Source organism: Heteronotia binoei, chromosome 11, assembly GCF_032191835.1.
Source record: "Heteronotia binoei isolate CCM8104 ecotype False Entrance Well chromosome 11, APGP_CSIRO_Hbin_v1, whole genome shotgun sequence".
Taxonomy (NCBI): domain Eukaryota; kingdom Metazoa; phylum Chordata; class Lepidosauria; order Squamata; family Gekkonidae; genus Heteronotia; species Heteronotia binoei.
The window spans coordinates 43834241-43857748 of record NC_083233.1 but is presented as its reverse complement, the minus strand read 5'-3'; the positions used below and the strand labels follow the sequence as shown (position 1 = coordinate 43857748).

At 43.0% G+C, this 23508-nt stretch overlaps 1 protein-coding gene across 1 annotated transcript in view; it reads left to right on the top strand.

Moving 5' to 3' along the window:
• Positions 1-23508, top strand: part of SLC9A6 (solute carrier family 9 member A6) — a 42725-nt gene that overhangs the window by 9834 nt on the left and 9383 nt on the right. Inside the window, exons 3-13 of the mRNA XM_060250274.1 lie at positions 630-707; positions 4238-4314; positions 5324-5436; positions 6166-6271; positions 7019-7165; positions 14806-14906; positions 16177-16265; positions 16744-16857; positions 19254-19365; positions 20485-20638; positions 22656-22686. Coding sequence (XP_060106257.1) covers positions 630-707; positions 4238-4314; positions 5324-5436; positions 6166-6271; positions 7019-7165; positions 14806-14906; positions 16177-16265; positions 16744-16857; positions 19254-19365; positions 20485-20638; positions 22656-22686 — 1122 coding nt within the window. The remainder of the gene's footprint in view (positions 1-629; positions 708-4237; positions 4315-5323; positions 5437-6165; positions 6272-7018; positions 7166-14805; positions 14907-16176; positions 16266-16743; positions 16858-19253; positions 19366-20484; positions 20639-22655; positions 22687-23508) is intronic.

The window sequence follows — 23508 nt, the reverse complement described above, 5'->3', positions numbered from 1 at the left end:
AGTATGTGTTCTTAATTCTGAGATCTTAAGCAGCATGTGAAAGTTAGATGGCAGCTTAAAAGTTTTGTTTGCTACATATAAATCAGATAAATAGGATGATTCCAGATTTAATTGATTTGTATCAGAACATCTTCCAGAAAACTTGCTTCTCAGAATTTTTCTATTAAACTCATATTGTTGCTGCTGTTTGCCCTGAATTTTTTCAGCCTTATCTGTATGCCATTATGTTAGCTCTTAGTGTGTTCTACTACATCTCAGGTCTTCTGCTTGTCTAACGCCATGTGTGATGCTAGGTAGAATTTCCAGTTAAGGAGGATTCTAACATCTGTTCACACAGTTCTCCCCACCACTATCACCACCACCTTCAGTTACTCTTAAAATTTATGCACAAATTGAGCTGCTCAAGATTACATATTTGAATTAAGGAGGGCCCTTTCTTGTGAAGTTAACCAGTACACCCTGATTATAAGGTAGGATACCAGTGCCTTGAAGTAATGTTGTGTTTGCTAAAATGGAACATATAGTGGTGTTTTTGGTTGAAAATATACTTATTGAGCAGTGAGATTCATAATACAATCATCTAGGGGAAATAGCTGTCTCATCTGGTTGTTGTTGTTTTTTATAAATAGGTGACATTTGACCCAGAAGTGTTTTTCAACATCTTACTTCCTCCAATTATATTTTACGCAGGATACAGCTTGAAAAGGGTATGTACTGGTTTGTCTTACTCGTTTTAATTTAAACCTTTCCAATAGCAAAATAAATTGTGATGTCCATTAGTTCCAGTGCAATCCTTACTGGTTCTGGAATTGTATATAAAACTTTGAAAGGACATGATGAAAAGGGAAGGATCAGATCTGATTTTTAAAGCATTAAAATGGCATCTGTTTGTGGAACCTCTAGTTGACTATATACAATATAATATTTTCTTATAATGTAGCATTTTAATATTTGTAGTAAACAAAGCCTCTCAAAAACACAATTGCTTGATTGTTTACACTTGCTCAATGCTCATAATGGGACTGCAAAACAACATTTCGCTTCTAAATGAAAAGATGTTGGGAGTAGTATATGAAGGCAGGGGAACAGGGTAAAATTTTCTCAAGGAATTGTACCTTCACTTGGGGCAAAGTTAGTTAATATCATTGCAGATAGATCAATGAACCTTTTAGAATATTTAAGATGTCAAATTCTGTTTTTTCTCCCTTCAAAAAAATTCACTGTGACTATTGATGGTGAATGGTGCCATCAAGTCGTAGTTGACTTATGGCAACTCCGTAGGGGTTTCAAGGCAAGAGGTGGTTTGCCATTGTCTCCCTCTGCACAGCAACTCTGGACATAGTTGCTGGTTTCCCATCCAAGAAGTAACTATGGCTAACCCTGCTTAGCTTCCAAGATCTGACAAGATCAGATTAGCCTGATCCTGAACATTGTATAGTATATTTTTTAAGAGATATGACATACTTAGAACTCTGGTATGTTTGACTAAGGCCTGCTTCCATAAGAATTCTGTCCCCCCTCTCCCCCATCAGACCATAAGTGGAAGTGGGTCATGCAAACCTTTTTAAAATGTTATAAATGAGGAATAGGTTACTGAGTTGCTGTGGCAGTCTCTTCAGCATGCTGATACTTCAATCTCTGATTTATTAACATGCAAGTTTATGATACAATTAATCTCCTAGTCTTGAAGGTGTCACAAGACTCCTTTTAATTACTGTAGCAACCAACTAACACAGGTACTTATTGGAGACTAACATGGGAACTCATTGGAACACATAAAAGTTGCATAAACTGAGATGTTGTGATTGGCCTACTTTGTTTCATCTTTATCTCTCATTCTCTTTGGCCAGCAGAAATCAGTGCAATACGAGGGAGTGTTTCACCTCAAACTGTGACAAATTTCCTTTGGTTCTAGGAGTCATCCTAAAAATTTAGAAGCCAGACTCGTTTTTCAGCCTTCATTATGTCATGTTTTGCAGTGCCATCCTTAGCAGAGTGACACCCTTCTAATTCCATAGATATCACATTAAAAGCATTAAAACATACTTCTGCATGAAATGTTGAAGAGTTACTTTAGAGTTATGCATGATCTCACTCCCTGACGTTTTGTGGTCAGCTCTGCTTCTTGGGGCAGCCATTTTGTCTTTGGCTTTACTTCCTGTGACAGCCAACCATCCAGTGTAAGAATTCCAAAGGTTCCACAGATTCTGAAAACCTGGGAACCCATTTATTAGACAGTAAGACCTACTCTCATTCTTACTGCATGATCTTAGGGCAGGGGGTGTGGCTTAGTAGTTATGCAAATACTTTGTATGAAGGAGGCATACAAGTTCAGTCCTTGACATCTCCCAGTTAAAGGATCTCCAGTAGTTGGTGTTTGTTGCCCGAGACCCTGGACAGTTGCTGTTAGTCAGTGGAGACCATGACCGATTTCACACTAGGGCTTGTTCTGGGTGGAGAGCTCTTTTGCCCTGGCGCTTCTCTTGGTTTTCACATAAGCTGCTCTGGAGCTGCGAGTTGGCCTGCTGCTTTTCCGCAGCAAGCAGAAAATGCTTATAAGAGGATCTCACTTGCTGCGGAAAAGCGGTGCACCAACTCGCAGCTCCAGGGCAGCTTGTGGGAAAACCAAGAGAAGCGCTGGGAGCAAAAGGGCTCTCCATCCGGAACAAGCCTAGTGCAAAATCAGTCCGTGTTTAGTTTGAATGATGGGCTAACAGCATAACTTAATATCGGGGCTGCTAAGTCTATGTTGGAAAATACCTGGAGTCTTTGGGGGTGGATCTGGGAGAGGGCAGAGTTTGGGGAGGAGAGGGGCCTTAGCATGGTACAATGCCATAGAGTCCACCCTTCAAAGCAGCCATTTTCTCCAGGGGAGCTGGTCTTTGCCAGCTGGAGAAAAGTTGTAAAAGCGGGAGATCTCCAAGCCCCGCTTGGAGGCTGGCAACTCTGCCTAGTATTATGTACATGTATGTATCTGTCCTATCCTGTCAGCTGATAAACCTGTTTTATAATAATTTTGTCAAAGCCATGTAAACAGTCATCACCATGTCTTTTAATACTGCATTTCAGAAGTTAACTATGTTCTCTGTGAACTCCTTTCTTCATGCCTGTCATCAAACCGCTACTATCCAATTTGATAAATGCCCTCAAGTTCTAGTATTTGTGAGAGGGGGAGGGGAAAATGCCCTTTGTATTTGAATATGACATAGCAGTAACAAAGAAATCAGTTACGCAAGTTGAGTTATGGCTATGTCAAGTGTCAATCAGTACAAGGAAAGACAGCCCTAAATGTAAGATGAACCCATTAAAAATGTTATGAAAACACACAAAAAAGTATTGGACATAACCCTAACTTCTAGACAAATGTAAGATTACTTTCCTTTTTTGGGATAGCATACCTGGTAGAAACTACTCTTGCATTTGAATGTTAAATACTGAATGTTTCTAAATGTGGTGATAGAATTTAAACATCTTTGGGAGAAGAAAATGTTCACACGGGACTCTTATTAACAGATGACAGCATTCTATACTATGTTGGAGAAGCTGATAATAGAATGGTTATTCTGTAGTATCAGTATAACAATAACAAGATTTATTTATATCTATGCCGGCTAATATTTATGTCAGATTTATATATTTCTAATAAAAACATTCTTTAAAAATTTAAGCTGCTTACACTTGGCACATGAGAATAAATTTCATTTGTGTCATATCCAGAGGTATCTTCTGTAATCCAAGGTTTTATATACTACCTCCTCTATGTCATTTGGTTTTAGTAGCAGGATTATAATTGCTGTTACTAACAAATTAGGGGATAGAGCTTTGAAGGTTTTTTCCTCTCTCTGCAGGATGTTTCCCTAGACTTTGTGAAATCTCTGTAGTGGGTAAATACTGTCCCTCAAGCATTGGGTCAGGATGGAAACAGACAGAAAGCACTGATAGCAAGTTGCCTCATCAACATACAAGGGTTCCTCCACGTTTGAGAAAACTAGGAAATATTTGTAGTACCTGTAAAACTGCATCAGCCTTGATCAGAAAGAGAAGGCCCATTTCCACAGCTGTCATTCTAGTCCCCCCCTTACTGTTTAGTGAAATTATGAACTAATAGGTAGGTTATTTCTTCCTGAAGATGTAGTCAGATCAGTCGCTTGTTGGGGGCTTAATACATCCACTCTAGAACAGTTGTTCACAGTATATTTGTGTAATCAAAAGCTCATTTTCTTTCTCATTTTTCTAGAGACATTTCTTCCGAAACCTGGGATCCATCCTGGCATATGCCTTTCTAGGAACAGCAATCTCCTGTTTTGTAATAGGGTGAGTATTTTTCATGCCCCAACAGGCTGTGAGACATTGGAGTGTGAGCAGGTGAGGATGACAAAGTGATTCTTGAGTTCATTGTGTGTGATGCAGTAGTTATGTATAGATGGCTCTAGATCTGTTGAGAATGAACAACTAAGTACTTGTTACATTTCTTATCATTTTCAGATATCTTGCAGAAGTGGTTCTATATTGGCTAAAATAATGTATTTGTGTCATGCTCAAAACTTGGCTGTTATACCCAAAATGGCTCATTTTGGACATGTGGCTGCTAAAGCTGTGGAAAGTTTTAGAAATCAGTCCCAAGATGATGTTAGGTGAACTATATGATTACAACACAATTTCTCACTGCTTATTTTTGTATCATGTTCATAGCAGGATGCAGTAATTGAAGTTAATTGCACAATCTTTTCTGTAGCCAGAATGACTTGTAAAGTACAGTATTTCTGTATGTGGAGCTAGTTCATATATCAGGAACTCATAAGATTACAATCTCCCCATATCATAAATTGATTTACAGATAGATGCTGGCACAGCCGCATGCACATTTCCTTTAATCATGCAAATTCAGTTCTTAGCAAAACACATCTGCATAGTTTGGCTGGGCTGTAATCAGTATGGAATAAGATTTCCCAAATTGCTTAGTAACAGGGGGAAAGGGGGGGCCCTATATACAAACAAACTTCATTGTGATTGAAAAGTCTTAGTTTTCAAAAAAAATAGTTTCAGCATTGGCAGCGTGAGCTAGTGATCAGATCAGTATCTAACTGAAAAGGATCTGTCCCTGTGGATCTTTGAGGATCCAAGTGGTGGATGATGGAAGCACAAAGGTCCAAAGGTTTTTACATCTGTATCAAAGGCTGTAGGTGGCTGGTGGATTTCTGTTTACCAAAAAAAAAAAACCTTCAGGAAGTATTGGACAGAATTATCTGCAGATGTTGGGAAACAATTATACGCATAGGATTATCATTATCTTTAAATCTCTGTTTTCCTGTTGAATTGCTAGATCAATCATGTATGGCTGTGTTGCTCTGATGAAAGTGACAGGACAGCTTGGAGGAGATTTCTACTTTACTGATTGTCTTTTGTTTGGTGCCATTGCTTCAGCTACTGATCCAGGTATGTTGCAGGCTGTGGCCAGAATCCAAAAAACCACGAAGCTGTTCTATATGCTTAGGCACAAAAAGATGTTTTGGATTGTGGTTTTTCTGCTTGAGCAGTAATTCCTCATGCTATACATCAAATTACCCTTTGAAACTGATGGAGTTTCAGAAGCCAGTTGTGATATGGCCTGGGAGTTCTGGTATTGAAAGATGAAGAAGAAAAGTCAGGAATACTGCCATGCACATGCAAGTCCTTGGATCCTACTTTGCACCTCTTTGCTGTTTAGTACAAAAGTGGAGGGGGGAATACTTAGAATCTGTTAATGTCTTCAGATGGGTCATTGTCTTCCTTTGAATAAAATAAGAAAGTAAGGAGACCTCTGTTGGATCAGACCAGTGGTCTGTCTGTCCAGCATCCTTTCTTACACAGTGGCCCGCCAGTTATTCTGGTGGGCCATCAACAGGTTATAGAGACCAAGGCCTTCCCCAGTGTTGTCTCCTGGCACTGATATTCAGAGGTTTACTGCCTCTGAATATGGAGTTTTATATGAATGTATGAAACTGATTGGCCTTTGATCCATCTAGCTCACTAAATGCTTAAGTGGTAAGGAGAGGAAGGGGTGCCTATGAAATTGGAGGAGGAAGAGAGGGGTGGTCTCTGCTGTATGAAGCATTCTACTGCATCTAGCTAGAATTCTAACTTTCTGTTCATTTGCTTTGTGTGTGTGTGATTTCTCTCAATTAGTGACTGTGCTTGCCATATTCCATGAGCTTCAAGTTGACGTTGAGTTGTATGCCCTCCTTTTTGGTGAAAGTGTTCTCAACGATGCAGTTGCCATTGTGCTGTCTTCGTAAGTTGTGTGATTTGTTAAAATTATCACCCTACTGTAATTAGCCCTGTGAGAAATCTATGCCAGTGACAGATATGCCTGGGAACATTTGACACAAGCAAGAAACCTCTCCATACAATAGGGAGAATTCACTTGAGCACAACAAGTTTTGTTTAATCCAGATTGAGTCATCGCCTGTCTCTAAAGGGCTTGACATTTTAAATGAATGGGCCAGGATACCTGGTTTGGAAAGGCAGCCAACAGCTTTTGCATATATGTGATTATGTCTTTCCTGGCTATGACCACTATTATTACCTGCACTGATTCTCTGCCATTGAATGGCTGGACATTTCAATACATTGGCATAAGTTTTTGGAAAATGGTGAAAAGGGTCTCTGCCTTCCAGTTACTGTAATGCATGCTGCTGATTCTGGAGTGGTTTCTTTGTTGTGCCTTGTTGGAATGCCAGGTTGTCCCAGCCTACTCAGGGTATTTTTTGGGGGGTGGGGTGAGGGTATAATATGCAATCATAACAGGACTGTACTGTTAGTATGTCCAGTAGGTAGCTGGAAGTCCAGATTGGGTTGGCCAGCCAGATGATACTTATCTCTGGTTAGCATCCCTTTGGTTTGTTTCCATTATCCTGAGACTGAATGACAGACCTTTGCTTTGGGGCTTTCCGTTTACTAAAAAACTGATGCTTCAATACATTTAACATTCCTTATGTTGTCATGATAAGAAACTTTTATATGTGTTCCCCTTCCCCAGGTCAATTGTAGCATATCAACCAGCAGGTGACAACAGCCACACTTTTGACGTCACAGCAATGTTCAAGTCTATTGGGATTTTCCTGGGGATATTCAGTGGATCATTTGCTATGGGAGCTGCCACCGGAGTTGTCACTGCTTTGATATCCTTTAAATTAAAATTAATTTTACTTGGCTTTAAATCGTTTCTTATATCTGTGTAATCTTTGAACCAGTTTGTTTCTGTGTACTACAAGATGACGGATTTGGGGGGTGGAGAGGCTGTCTCAGCTGTATAATTCTCAGTAAGTGCTCCATAGTGGCCAGAATGTTGTTGGGAACCTTGGACTGATCTTTCCTGAAATCTTGTAAATCTGTTATAAATTGCATGATACATAGTTGGTTCCAGTTGGAGGATCTTTGTTACAGTGGCTAGAGTCTTGGACTGTGAAAACCCATCTTCAGATCCTGCTCAGCCATTAAACTCACTGAGTGTCCTTGGAACAAAGCTAGCCTGTTGACTTAAGGGTTTTATTTATTTATTTATATTTTATCCTGCATTTTGGTTAATAACCAGCTCCCAAAGCACTCAGAGGAATCAAACTTTTATATCAGTTATGGTTAAAGTTCAGTATAAAACATTCCTTATTGGGAGAGGAGTCAGTTCTCAACTGAACTGGATTCAGACACAGTGGAAATGTGGGGTATTCTGGCTGTTGCCTTCCCTTCCTCTGATGGCAATTGAAAGCTAGAAGGAAGGGGAATCTCAGCTAGAACTGGATCCAAGCACAGGGAAGGGGTGCTTGGTTGTGTTCTGCTCTCCCTCGGATGGTCCCATTGATATTGGTTGGAAGCCTAAAGGAATTTGGGACAGTAAAAGTGCATAACAAGTATTAACATGCCACATATTTTCTTTGCTTTACTGCATGGGAAGAATTACCCACCTTTCAGGGATATAATGTAACAAAGAGGTTCTTAATAAAGCGATACCATCACATCACGTGATCGGGACACTATACTTCTGTTGGGCTGTATCAACAGAAGTATAGTGTCCAGATCACGTGATGTGATGGTATCGCTTTACTCTGCTCTGGTAAGCCTCACCTGGAGTATTGTGTTCAGTTTTGGGCACCACATTTTAAGAAGGATATAGATAAGCTGGAACGGGTCCAGAGGAGGGTGACGAAGATGCTGAGGGGTCTGGAGACTAAGTCCTATGAGGAAAGGTTGAGGGAGCTGGGGATGTTTAGCCTGAAGAGGAGGCGGCTGAGAGGTGATATGATCACCGTCTTCAAAGTACTTGAAGGGCTGTCATATAGAGGATGGTGTGGAATTGTTTTCTGTGGCCCCAGAAGGTAGGACCAGAACCAATGGGTTGAAATTAAATCAAAAAAGTTTCCTGTTAAACATTAGGAAGAACTTCCTGACAGTTAGAGTGATTCCTCAGTGGAAAAGGCTTCCTCAGGAGATGGTGGGCTCTCCTTCCTTGGAGGTTTTTAAACAGAGGCTAGATAGCCATCTGACAGCAATGAAGATCCTGTGAATTTAGGGGAAGGTATTTGTGAGATCTTCATCGTGGTCATCTGTGCAGTCACACACATGGGTTATCTGCCTGGATCGAACTCGACCTCGGAGAATTCAAAGCAATCTTATGCGTTAATTTTGGCGCGCACTCCCTCGGTCTGGGGAGGAGGCATCCACCGCGCATGCCTAGAACGAGAGGAGGGCGCTCCACCCACCCAGTTTCTTCTTTACCACCGTCTGGAATACACCTATCTCGCTGAGTCTCCTTTCTTCTCTGCAATCTCACCGTCTACTTCTGCATTTCACCGTTTTTTTCTTCGTCTTTCTCCACTTCACCAGCTCCGGTATCATAAAAAAAAATAAATCTTTATCTTCTTTACTATTTACCTTTCCCTCCCCCCCCTTCCCCGGGCGGATGGAAGGGAAGGATACCAAAATTAACTTTAAGAAGTGTGTCTGGTGCGGGGCCAAGATCCCATCGACAGATGGATATTCTTTGTGCCTTTTCTGTCTGGGGGAGACCCATAGAACAGATACTTGTCTTCACTGCAGCCAATTTGGGAAACAGGCTAGGAAGAACCGCGCGGCTAGGCTCAAAAGCCACCTCTTGGAGTCATCCCTACAGCCTGTAATGTCCAAAACTTCACCATCCTCCCTAACTGTACAAGGGGACGTGGCTCGACAGGCAGCTTCCGTGGCATCAGTTCCCAGCAAGCATAAGTCCGGAAAACACTCTAAGAAGTCTGACGATTCCAGGAAAAAACACCGCATGGAATAACTTCTAGAAATCTCTTGGATTCAACATCCTCGAGATCAAAGCCGAAAATGGATCACCGGTCCTCGGATTCTAAGTCTCCCGCCATGACTTCGGCACCACACCCAACTGTTTCCACTTTGACTTCGATGCCGACGACACCGGCTCCACCAGAGCTGTCTACACCCATCGACATTGTACCTGCTGATATCATCCATATCCAATCTCGATCTCCATCGGTTCATGGGTCCCTACCAGAACACATTCTAGAAACTAAGTCGCTGGAGTCAGAGCACCATCGGGGTCAGTGAGCTAACCTGCTGGGAGTACACTCCTTTCGGGAAGTTTCCATGCCTCGCAAGCAGCAGACAGTCTCCCCAGTGTCTCCACTCCGAAGAGAGCCTTTGACTCCCAAGGAGCCATCCACTCAAGTTCTGGCCGAATGATCCCCACGTCATCTCAGGGAACGCTATTACTACTATAGCCCGTCACGCTCAAGGTCACCATCCCCTCGTAGATAGCGATGATACTACAGGTCGCCTTCTTCCGACTCACATCGGTATCGATATCATGAAGAACCGTTCCAGCCTTGGTACTGAGAGATGGCCTATCAACCTACCTACCGAGACTCTTGATACCACGAAGACACCTATCGAGAACATCAACACCACGAAGATACCTACCGACCTCGGTACCGTGAGGATGTTTCTCTTACCCGACATGGAAGTCCTTACCATCACCCAAGGCATTATAGCTTAGTCTCTAAACCGCTATCCCCAGCCACGTCTATATCAGCTTGTTCAGTCTCTTTGAAACAACAGCCTGAACAACCTTCCATGTCTACTAAACCCGTGTCAATGCCCACTAAGACCACCTACACGACTCCTATTGATACAACCATGGATGCTCCTGAAGAATCTGAAGCTGAGCATTTGGACTCGTCCCAGTCAACGGCCTCTACACCGCCCTCTCCAATCTCTGACATCACCAAGCCGGCCGACCTCTCACCATCAGAAGGATCCAAGGCCTACTTGGATTTACTTGCCAACATGGCTAATGCCCTTAACATCAAACTTACCACCGACTTACTGAGAGTGTCAGATATAGTCCATGACTTAGTTCATGCAGACCTGCCGGCAGGCTCTTTTCTACCTATGCTTCCTGTCCATTTGGAGGGCTTAAAAGAGGCGTGGGATAAGCCCGCATCTGTCCCACCTACATCTAAGAGGATCGAGTCCCTTTACAAGATTCATGCCCTGGATTCAAAATTTTTGTTCAACCATCCAGCACCTAACTCCATAATTGTCCATTTGTCATCAAAATCTAAGCAGACACGCCATCCGGTTCCACCTGAAAGGGAAGGAAAGAAACTGAACACATTAGGGAGGAAAATCTACTCCCTCGCCACGGCTACTTCAAAGATTCATAATTATTTAGCTTACTTTTCAGCCTATTCTTTTAATTTGACGTCTCAACTTAACACCATGATCCCTTCCTTACCTGACACGGCACAGAAGCAGGCATCACACATTCTGCAGGAGCTCTCCCGGGTGAGCAAACAACAAATTAATTCAGTACATCATGCAGTGACTTGCTCATCCAGGACCATGGCCACATCTATCGCTCTACGCTGTCATGCCTGGCTCCGTTCCTCTTCACGGCAGCCTGACATTAAGTGCAAAATTGAGGACCTACTCTTCGATGGTCAAGGCCTCTTCAATGCCACTACAGACGATATTTTGACCACTGTTGATGACAGCAGGAAAAGGGCTAAGAGGTTGGGAGTTATCCAACAACAATCTCAACCCAACCGACAGAGAGTCTGGAAACCATCATACTATAAGTGTCCCCGCTCACCTCGACAGGCTGATTTCTGGAAACGCAAGGTTCCACCAGTAAAATAATCGTTCCATCAAAGGGCCCGCCCTCAAACCACAAAAAAGACGGCCCCGGCTTCAAAACAGTCTTTTTGACTCTCTTATGCCACCTCTCAGTCAATCACAACACCATTCAGTCACCACCAGACTACGTCCATTCTACCCCACGTGGGAATCTATAACATCAGATTCATGGGTCCTGGCGATCATCCACAGGGGCTACAACATAGAGTTCGATTCGCCCCCAAAACTCCACAGATTCATAAGTATTCCCCCCTCCCTCCCTCTCCAGAAGGAGATCACCACCTTGCTGGATAAGGTGGCTATAAAACCAGTTCCACCGCAGTTCCATCACACAGGGTTCTACTCCCCCCACTTCCTGGTTCCGAAGAGGGATGGAGGCTAGCGTCCTATACTAGATCTTCGCAAACTCAACCAACACATTTGTTACAAAAAATTCTGCATGATTACTCTGCAGTCCATTCTACCACTGATTTCAAAGCAGGCCTGGATGGCGTCGATAGACCTTCAAGACGCATACTTCCACCTCTCCATCAATCATCATCACAGAAGATTCCTCAGGTTGGCCGTCGGGAACCAACACTATCAGTTCCGCTCTCTTCCCTTCGGCTTATCGACAGCACTGAGAGTCTTCACAAAATGCATGGCGGTGGTAGGAACTATGCTTCGCCAACAAAAAATTTCCAGCTACCCCTACATAGACAATTGGCTGGTTGTAGCTTAGAGCAACTCCAAAAGGACATCTCTACCATTCTGTCTCTCCTGTCTTCGCTAGGTCTGCAGGTCAACCTAGCAAAATCCAACCTAATCCCGACGCAGGACATTCAGTTTATAGGGGCACGTCTGTCAACACTATCCCACAAAGTCTACCTCCCGATGGACAGAGTACACCACATCCAGTCCCTGGCCAATACTATCATCATGCACCGTACCCAAACAGCATTCATTTTCCAACGAATGCTGGGTCTCATGGCAGCCATGACTTCCGTCCTCTGCTTTGCAAGACTCCACATGCGCCCTCTTCAACTGTGGTTCGTCCACACATTCCACCCACATCGGCATCACCAAATGACCCTACCTACTGTTCCAGCCCACATTGTCCTATCCTTGGAATGGTGGACGTTGGGACACCATCTTTTGACAGGAATGCCGTTTATACGGTCACCCCCGTCTGCAATTGTTACAACCGATGCCTCGAAGTGGGGATGGGGAGCCCTCTTCGGATCACTTACAGGTTAGGGACAGTGGACAGACTATGAGAAATCCCTCCATATAAATTGCCTGGAACTCCTGGCAGTCCACAGAGCTCTAAGGTCCTTTCTACCATCTCTTCACAGCCAACACATTCAGGTCACTTCAGACAATGTGGCCACTGTCTTCTATATCAATCATCAGGGAGGCACTGCTTCTGTCCGCTTGTGCAGATGAGCCCTATCCTTATGGCATTGGAGCATCGTTCACAACATATTTCTGACAGCTGTGCATCTGCTGGGAATCCAGAATGTTCAAGTGGACACACTAAGTCGCCACCTCGTCAGTGACCACAATTGGGCCCTCAACTGTTGTTACCTTCAAACTGTCTTTGAAATATTCGGGTTTCCAGAAATAGACGTCTTTGCCTCTCCACACAATGCCCAGTGCCTGCGTTTCTACACTCGGGGTCCTCCATCCCCACAATCCGCGGGAGATGCCTTCCTCCATCTTTGGTCGGGACCATCGCATTACCTATTTCCACCGATTCCTCTCATCATGAGAACATTGCAAAAAATCAAGTTAGATCGGACCAACTGCATCCTAATCACCCCGTGGTGGCCCCGTCAACCTTGGTTCACCACTCGCCTCCTCCTTTTGAATAGCATATTCTTCTGTTTTCCCCAGGTCCAGGATTTAATCTCCCAACAGGGAGGCAAAGTCCTGCACCGCAATCCAGGACTTCTAAGATTGACTGCCTGGAAAGTCAATTTTTGAATTTCCCCTTGGACGTTCGCCATGTCTTGCTCAATGCCAGGAAACCTTCCACCTGAAAAGCCTACTCCCTTAAATGGAAACGTTTCTCAGCATATGTTGCCCTACAGAACTTTCACCCTGAACTCTCTTCTATAGCCCAGATTTTGACTTACACGTTGTCTCTCTCTAACTCAGGGCTATCTACTCTTCTTTGAAAGTGCATTTGGCGGCCATCTCAGCCTTCCATCCACACATTGAGGGGTACACCGTTTTCTCCCACTCTGCGACTAAGGCCTTCCTAAAAGGAATCCTGCATATTCAAACTCCAATCCATCAGTTACATCTCACTTGGAGCTTATCTCTTGTGCTGAGCCAACTTATGAAACCGCCCTTTGAGCCCATGGCATCCATCCCCTTGCACCTTTTGTCTTGGAAGACGGAACTGTTGGTGGCACTTACATCTGGCAGAAGAGTCAGCGACATTTGTTCTCTCAGAGCAGATCCTCCATATACTATCTTCCACCATGATAGAGTAGTATTACGCCCTGACCCTTCTTTTCTACCCAAAGTCGTCTCACCATTTCACTTAGGAAAACCGTCTACGTTACCCTCCTTTTTTCAAAGTCCCACTGACGCCGGTCAACAGACCCTACACAATCTGGACGTATGTAGGGCCCTTGCCTTCTACATTGAACGGACATGTCCCTTCCGCAATGACAATAGACTTTTTGTAGCGTATGGAGCCCACAACCAAGGTCATAAAATCTCAACTCAGAGATTTTCAAAATGGATTGTGGCTGCCATTACCTTATGCTACCATCTGGCTAAGCAGCCTGTACCCGTACAACTACGAGCTCATTCCACTCGAGCCGTTTCTACATCATCAGCCTTCTGCAAGGGTGTCTCGATGGAAGACATCTGTGCCGCTGCTGTCTGGTCTTCTCCATCTACGTTTGCCACGCACTACGCATTAGACGTTCGTGCTCGGCATGACGTGTTCTTTGGACAGGCTGTACTGCGTTCCATTTTTGACTGATGTTCCCAGTCTTCTATTCTGTAAGTACATTATTTTATATCTTATATGCATAATTAATTTCTGACTTTTATTACAGATCCAGCACCCGCCTCCGGGCAGATCAGCTTGCCAATCACCCATGTGTGGGACTGTACAGAGACCACGATGAAGATAAACAGGTTTCTTACCTGTAACTGATGATCTTCGAGTGGTCATCTGTGCAGTCACACACGCCCGCCCAGCCTTCCCTGCTGCTGGTTTTGTTGCTCGCCTTACTTGTAAATTTCCTCTATTCAGTGGCTAGAAGAAACTGGGTGGGTGGAGCGCCTTCCTCTCATTCTAGGCATGTGCGGTGGATGCCTCCTCCCCAGACCAAGAGGGAGTGTGCGCCAAAATTAACGCATAAGATTGCTTTGAATTCTCCAAGGTCGGGTTCAATCCAGGCGGATAACCCATGTGTGTGACTGCACAGATGACCACTCGAGGATCATCAGTTACAGGTAAGAAATCTGTTTTTTCCTGCATTGTGCAGGGGGTTGGACTAGATGACCCTGGAGGTCCCTTCCAACTCTATGATTCTAAGCAGGATGAGAAATCGCTCTTTTTCCTTGCTGAATATCATCAATGGAGTGCATGCATATCACTTCCTTAACCTCCCTTTGTTACGTCACTAAATTTACTAAACTCCGCGAGTTCCAGCTGTTGGAAACTGGTTTGTTTTTCCTGATGTCTTGGAGCACCTTTCTTTTAGCTGAAGCTTGTGGCTTTACAGGTAGGATTCAGTTTGTTTGTACCTATCTTTGACAGCAGTAGGGATTTGGAGGCAAGACAGGGGAGGGAGTGTATCGTGTGATGTGATGTAGAAAGAAACAAATTACTCAGTGTGTTTGCTGAAGACCAGAAGCTTATGGCCAAATAATAATAACTAGCCCCATTCCTTGCTGGCCATAAATGGTGTACAGCATAGATGTTGTAATTCACCCTGCCTAATATGACCTGCAATGCAATCCTAAGAAGGGTTATACCCTTCTTAGAAGGGTGTTGTGCAGTTAGGGGGTAAATGGTGGAAGGAGGAGAGGGCTACACAGTGTTGGGTGAACAACGGACTGCAATTTTAGTAAGGCTTCCAGCCAGAAATAGTTTGACTGTAGACAGGGATGCAAGCATAATTGTATATGTTCAGGGATGCCCAGCTGGGCTGGTGCTGGATAGAAGAGACTCATGCAGGTCAAGCATTGCTACCTTAAGCCCTCCCCACCCCCCTACAGAGAGGGGGAGAGAAACAGCTTCCTTTCCAGAGCCAGTTTGGTGTAATGGTTAAGAGTGCAGACTATTATCTGGGAGAACCAGGTCTGATTCCTTTTGTATATGTGATCAGAATTGTGACTATTATATGGAGTTCTTGCCTGGTTCATTGGAGCCCGTAGGACTGAGCTTGGGGACTCAGGAACAATAGGCAGCAGGATCCAAATCCCTGCTGCCCTGCTCCAATCACGAGCCCCGTGCTGGTTTGAATGGTCCAATAGTATGCTAGCACAGGAACTTTGAGTGTATATATAGTTGGCCATGTTGGCCCAGTTTTCAGTCTTGGAATGCAGTGCTATGCTATGCTGTATATAATAAAAGAGCTATGATCACTACCACCTTGCCTCATCATTGCGTGGAACCCACTGTATTATAATTCCCCACTTCTCCACTTGCAGCTGCTGGAATGGCCTTGGGTTAGCCATAACTCTCGTAGAGTTGTCCTTGAAAGGGCAGCTTCTGTGAGAGCACTCTCAGACCCACCTACCTCACAGGGAGGAAGATAAAGGAGATTGTGAGCCACTCTGAGATTCAGAGTGGAGGGAGGGATATAAATCCAATATCATCATCTTCTTCATTCTACACAATGAAAAATTCTGTGTAACTGTCAAACCTGCATTCTTAGATAATGGCACTAGATGCTGAATATATGAAAGAACAATTTGCACCATTGTCTAGTCTGTAGCTGGGCTTCACATTTTGCAGGCTGGAGTTTCAATGCAATTCTTTGTCCCCAGGTGTTGTAGCAGTGCTGTTTTGTGGCATCACTCAGGCACACTACACTTACAACAACTTGTCCACAGAGTCCCAGCACAGAACTAAGCAGGTAAGCTCATTGTGACTATCCATGGGAACCCAGCTTCAGGAACAGCCAGCAAATTTTCGTTCTTTTTCCTGTAAATAATTGCAACTATGCTTTCCCTTTGTAGTAGTCACTTCCATGGATTCATGTTGAGTGTGTTGTTTTCCTGAGGTCAGTGGGATAGAATGCTGTTCTTTAGTTCTTGCGTTTGGGAAAATGTTTCAAATCTGTTTTGACACGCATTGCCACAGCTCCTTTTAATGACTGGTTTTATTGACTGTGCATTTGTCATAGCATGCCCTCCGGAAGCTGCAGTAGCAGAAACCACAAACCTGTCTATCTCTCTGTTGTGCACTGCAAGACATTTTCCTGCTCAAGCATATTGTGGACATCCTGCTCAAGCACATTTGATATTTTTCAGGCATTCTGTAACATTTATCCACAAGGGTAAAATCATCATTCTCCGTCTTTCCTTTCACCCTACCCCACTCTGCCATTTTAGCTATTTGAGCTTCTCAACTTCTTGGCTGAAAACTTCATCTTCTCCTACATGGGACTTACGCTGTTCACCTTCCAGAATCACGTGTTTAATCCAACATTTATAGTGGGAGCTTTTGTATCCTTTAATGCTTTAAAAGGCCTCTTCCCCTTCCCTTGATCCACATATGCTGATGTATTTTTTAAAAATGTAAGTAAGTAAAGTAAAGTAAATTTTATTTTGTATCCCGCCCTCCCCCACTAGAGGCAGGCTCAGGGCGGCTGAGGAAATCATATCCCAGTGCTGCTGCATAAGAGGTTTTTTTTGGGGGGGGGGGTTAATAAAAAAGGAGCATGATAAGCAGTTTGTAAAATTATACAAGGGGGGAGAGAATCTGTTTTCCTCTCTGTCTTAAAACTTTAGAACTTGGGAGTCGGTCAGTGAAATTGATTGATAGATTCATGGAAGATAAAGTACATCTACACATAATGCATGATGAATGAAAGGAAATCAGTGCCATAAGATTGGATGATGGCCACTTCCTTGAAAAAGAGGATAGACATATTCATGAAGGGATAGGGCTGACAAAGTCATGGCAGCTAAATGGAACCTCCATCTTGTCTCTGAATAGAAGCTGCAGAGGGGCAGGGTGCAAGAGCAGAGGAAGGCTGTTGCCTTTGTGGCTTCCTGGAAGGATGTAGTTTGTTCCCCTTGGGTACTGGGATGCTGGAAGAGATAGTTCTAGTAGGCATCTTAGATAATAGGATCATCTTGTATGGTAGTGATCTTGTGGGAATTCATGTGAATGTGATACATGTTTGCAGTGTGCTAGCATAGCATGGTTAGGCTAGATGCTAGGGTAGTGTATTCACGGCAAATCTTTCTATTGTACTTAGAATGTTACTATACTCCAGACCTCATATGATACATGCATTTACCCTTTGTAGAGATGATTGCCATGCAAGAAAAATATAGCATATGCAGAAACCCCTTAGATCAGGGGTGGCCAATGGTAGCGCTCCAGATGTTTTTTGCCTACAGCTCCCATCAGCCACAGCCAGCATGGCTGATGGCTGGGGCTGGTGGGAGTTGTAGGCAAAAAACATCTGGAGCGCTACCATTGGCTACCCCTGCCTTAGATACTGTGGCCAGAATCTGAAGAAGCACATAGCAGGATCTCTGCATTAAGTAAAGATGTAGAAGTTAGGAGGGCTGTGGGGTACTTTGGGAGGGGGTTTCAATCTGAAACTCCAGACTTGCTGTCAAGATTGTGTCCTTACCAGGATTCTGTTAGCTTGAGAGCAAGCTGATTTTTGCTTCCCCCTTTTTCCCTTTAAATGATTCAGCCATTTGCAATGTTCTGTTTCCTGCAGCATATTCAGTCCTCATCAAACTAATTTTTGGTAAATTATTTTATTTTGGACTAATTTAGAAAGCTGTATTTTTCTACAGACCAGGGGGTACACCCCCCACTTGGTCTGGAGGTGGCCTGTTTGTGTGTGTGTGTGATTTGGAGGAGGCCTGCCACTTTACTTATTTGATGTAAGTGGTTTCTCAGAAAGAGTCATAGTTTGCCAATCAAACAAAATAGGAGTCAAGTAGCACTTTTAAGACCAACAAAGTTTTATTCAGAATGTAAGCTTTTGTATGCAAGCATACTTCTTCAGATGAGGGAATGGGGTAGAGAGAGCAGAAATACATATAGCTGGTGGGTTAAGAGTGTAAACTGATACAAAATTAGGATCAAATGGCAAAATAGTGTAATAAATTGGAAGACCATTTGGTCTGGATAGCATTTGCATGGGATATCAATAAAAGGTAATAAAAGTTGCCTTTTATTACAGGCAACTTTTATTACCTTTTATTGGTTTCCCACGCAAATGCTATCCAGACCAAATGGTCTTCCAGTTTGTTTATTGCACTATTTTGCCATTTGATCCTAACTTTGTATCAGTTTACACTCTTAACCCATCAGCTATATGTATTTCTGCTCACTCTACCCCATTCCCTTGTCTGAAGAAGTATGCATGCATACGAAAACTTACATTCTGAATAAAACTTTGTTGGTTTTAAAGGTGCTACTTGACTCCTATTTTGTTCTACTGCTTCAGACCAACACGGCTGCCCACCTGGATCTATCAGTTTGCCAATCAGTAAATGTTTGTGAAATAACACTCTGTGTGTGCGCACGTGCATGCATGCACGCATGTGTTCTATGTTATATGAAGCAGCTTGGCGAGGACCTGGAAATCTTTCCTACCATTTGGAAGTCTAAAAAAGCTTGCAAGCAGTGCAGTAAAGGCCAGCTGTAATGGGATAGCTAAGACTTTCAAGCAAACAAGGGGCCAGTTTTCCTGATGTGGAGGGAATTGCAGTCACTCCAGTGTCAGGATGCTGGAATCCTAATGCACATCTGGGAATGTTAGTCTTGCATAGGGGTTAAGTTAATATTTTCAGTGTAGTTGACATGTAATACAAGCTGATTAATGTGAGCAAATGAAGAAGACAAATCCTTAATGCGTTCACAAATCTAGCTAGCAGTATTCTTGGGGAGAGCTGCAAATATTTATCCTCTGTCTTTCCTCCTTAATTTGGGAAGAAGAAACAAGATTGGGACTAATTTTCAGCATATGATGATGTTTGCTGGTAAGTAGAAGTTCACTGTGATTTCATGTTCTGCCAACCATAAAGAGATAAGATAGGTATTTTTCATAACTATAGCCATTAAAGGAATCAACATGAAGAGATGGAAGTTGGACCTTTTCCTGAATTCTTGTCTGTTCTCTTAAGAATGCAACTGTACCCTCTTAAATCATGTTGCATACTTTTAAACCCACTGATTTCAATGGACTTAGACCACCAAGGGGGACAGGGATTGATGTGCAGGGGAAGGCAATGGCAGACCACCTCTGCTTTATCTCCTGCCTTGAAAATCCCATGAGGTGGAATTTCATGGGGCTGCCATGAGTTGGTTGTGACTCAATGGCTCGCTTTACTTTAAAAGGGTATAACTGTGCTTAGCATGGAATTGCAAGTGTAGTTTTGCTAGGGAGCTGTGAGCTAAGAGTTGCTGGTTCAGATACTGCTTGGCCATGAAATTACTATGGGGCTTAGGCAAGATGCTGTAGGTTCTCAGCACTCCCCAACTGTAGTTAGAGGGCAAAAATATTATCCTTCATGTGGCTCTCCTAAGGATTATTGGGGCAATATGTGTTCAACACTGAGTGTTGTAAAATTCTGTACAAATACTGGGACTTCCAGTTTGCTTCTATATTCATTTTCAGTATGAGAGGGCAAGCTATATAATATGCAAGCAGAAGGTTTTTTATAGATGTGCAAAATCTATAAGAAGATTTGTTGTTGGTAGACTGTTTAAATGGCAGAAACTTAAAAAAAAACCCCTAATTTATGCATCCTAAGAGAGAAAGGGGTGTGGGGAATGTTGGGGAAGATAATAAAGTGTTAACAAAGCCTATAATTGTGAAGATATTTCTTGTCACCCCGAGGAGACTTTTTGGAGTTGAGTTTCTTGATTGATAGAAAACCTCCACCCCAGAGCTGCAACGGAAACAACTTTTGAAATGGAGGGCAGCTTTGAAAACTGTGTGATGTGAAGGATGTGTGTGAGTCCTAGACTTAGAAGGAGGGAAGTATAGTGAAAACAGTGAGTGTACAAGCCCTTGGGTGAATCTAGAGTAATTCTTTGCATTCTGCCTATAGATAGCAAATAGCATTGGTTGATTTTCATTTACTGTTTCTCCCCAGGCTTGCGTGGTGCCATGGCCTTTGCCTTGGCCATTCGGGACACGGCCACCTATGCACGGCAGATGATGTTCAGTACTACGCTTCTAATTGTATTTTTCACTGTCTGGGTCTTTGGCGGTGGCACCACACCCATGCTCTCTTGCCTGCATATTCGGTGAGTGCAACTGTTGTGCTCTCAGCTATTTTCTTAGCTAAAGAACTTTTGGTACATAGCTTTTTATCCTGATGCTTCGGAGTGTTTGCTGCACATTGGCATGTTTCAGTTGACTTCAGACAAACAAACTCCAGATTCATTGGAAATTCTAATGTTGTGAACTGCATCAAACAAACTGCCTTGGAATTCCAGTTTTAGAAATTTTAAAAATCAGATCTTGGAAGCTAAGCAACATTGACCCTGGCTAGTATTTGGATAGGTGACCTCCAAGGAATACCAACACTGTGATGTAGAAGCAGGCAATGACAAACCATCTCTGAATCTCTCTTGCTATGAGTACCACATGGAGTCAGCATAAGTCAGCTGTGATTTGACAGACAACAACAACAACAACAAAAACATGTCTTATTAAAAACAGTGCTAGCAATCACAGGTTAACATCTTGATCATAATGTAGTAAGAACTGAATCTTGTGGCTGCATTGATCCCACAGAATGAGAAATATAGGATGAGTGAAAGTATCCTTATTGGACCATGTGTCTATTTTTAGTGTAAAAGCTCTTGCATCAGATGCCAATTAATCAAGCAAATATGGGCTTCAGAAGCTCTTTGGGTACAGCCTGTGGTAGCTCATATGGGTAGAAATTAGGACATGCTTGAAGGAATTTGCTCCTGCTCTCTTCTTCTGTTACTCTTATTTTAATTCTGTTCATGAGTTCTGGGGTCTTTTTTCGGGGGGGGGCGGGGAGGAATGAATATTCCATGGGAACTGAATGGGGAGATTTCCTTTTGTTAGACAAGTGAAATATTCCCACTTTGCCACTGGGTGTCACCTGGGCCACATGTCTTGGCTAGACTGAAAGTAGTGGCCAAGTGAAGAGCAAGTTAGGTTAACATAATATATATACATTCTACATGAAACATCTTCATGAAGCCATGTGATGTCTATACAGGAAGGTTGTCCAGAGACTTGATGAGGCAGTGAATCCTCTAAACAAGTACCATAAGTGGAGCAAGTAATGGGGTACATGAAAACCAATATGTTGAGCCTATTAGCAAGACAAAGGTGGCATTACTCAACAGTAAAGCTAACCAATGAATGAGGAGGAGCCAGCCTGCCTCAGATGGGGTTACCTCCCCTTTGAAAGAACAGGTTAGCACCTTGGGTGTGTTTATTTTACGTTTCTCTTCTTATTGTGTGTCTTTCTTACTGCAACTCAGGGTGGATTACAAATTTAGAAAAAACAGTAATAAAGAAAAACAGTATAAAACTTCATATAAACAGTGCAACAGCTGGAGTATAAAAACTCAAAAAACAATGCAGAGACTCTCTTCTGTGTGCCCCCATGTTTTGAAGTGAGATACCTTCGGGAGACAGTTTATTCGTTAACTTACTTCATTATTTCATTTGTTAACTTACTTCATTTGTACCCTGTCTTTCTCCTCAATGGGAAGCAGCTTACATCAAACATTGCATGTGGATCTCCTTGTCTGCTGCCATTTACCTGTTCTTTTGACTTTCAGGTATCAGGTGAAGATGCTTCTGTTCTCCCAAGCACTTGGCAATAATTAGTATCTGTATCTTTGTTTAGCGTTTTTTGTTTTGCTGCCTTTAAAATTGATTTTTAATTGCTTCTGTTAGCATTTTACCTTGTTATTGAGTTTTATTATATTTTGCAATACTTTGTTATGAACTGCCTTGGGATTTGTTTTTGTTTAGGAGGAGCTGCAGAAATATTTTATATACTAAATATTACCATGTTGTATTTCGCACTGAGGTCATTCTCTCCTTGTAAGAAAACACATTCATGTGATGATGTTTCAGGTACAATATGCATGACTTTTCAGTTTGCAGTTAACCAGCTATATGGTCATATATTTTCACAGAGCTCACAGCCTGGCCCATAAGATAGTTTGATAACACAATCCTAAACAAAGATAGAGCTAAACCTAAGGCTTTGCTCAGTTTAAGACTGCACTGTGTATAACAACTGAACTAAGTCTTTGTTCTTGACAGGGTTGGTGTAGATGCAGATCAGGAGAACTTGGTAAGTATTGCTAAGCAGAGCCCCTCTAGCATACTCAAAATGTTTTCCCCCAAACTGTGTAGCCATCTTCATTGAATCCTTCATTAATCTTTTCTTCTTGTCTATATATAACAATTGCAAGTTCACCTTCCATCTTCTCAACAATTTCTGTCTACGGCAACAGGGATTTAAAGTCTTTTGTGGATGTATTAAAATAGCATGCCTCAGAGCCAGTCTGGGGTAGTGGTTAAGTGTGTGAACTCTTATCTGGGAGAACCGGGTTTGATTCCCCACTCCTCCACATGCACCTGCTGGAATGGCCTTGGGTCAGCCATAGCTCTCGTAGGAATTGTCCTTGAAAGGGCAGCTGCTGTGAGAGCCCTCTCAGCCCCACCCACCTCACAGGGTGTTTGTTCTGGGAGGAGAAGATATAGGAGATTGTAAGCCTCTCTAAGTCTCTGATTCAGAGAGAAAGGCGGGGTATAAATCTGCAGTCTTCTTCTTCTGTTGGGGACCAGCAAATGAAGTCCCTACTAGAGACTGTTGGTCCCGCCTTGCAGAAAATATCAGGGAATTGAGTGAAACACCCAAAAGGCCAGGATGTTCCTTTGCCTAATTGAAGAGGAACTGAATTAACCTTTGTAAACACTGTCCTTTCCTCTGATCCCCCCAACCAAATGCACCAGCAGGAAGCTTATAAAAGGTGTATAAAGGGAAGCTGACTTGACTCTTCATCGGAGGAAACCTGGTTATTGGCCAAACCTAGTGCCGTTCCACACAGTGACACCTATGACTGCCAAATGATGGGGCTTCCAGATAGTGGTTTCCCCCACATTTTTCCCT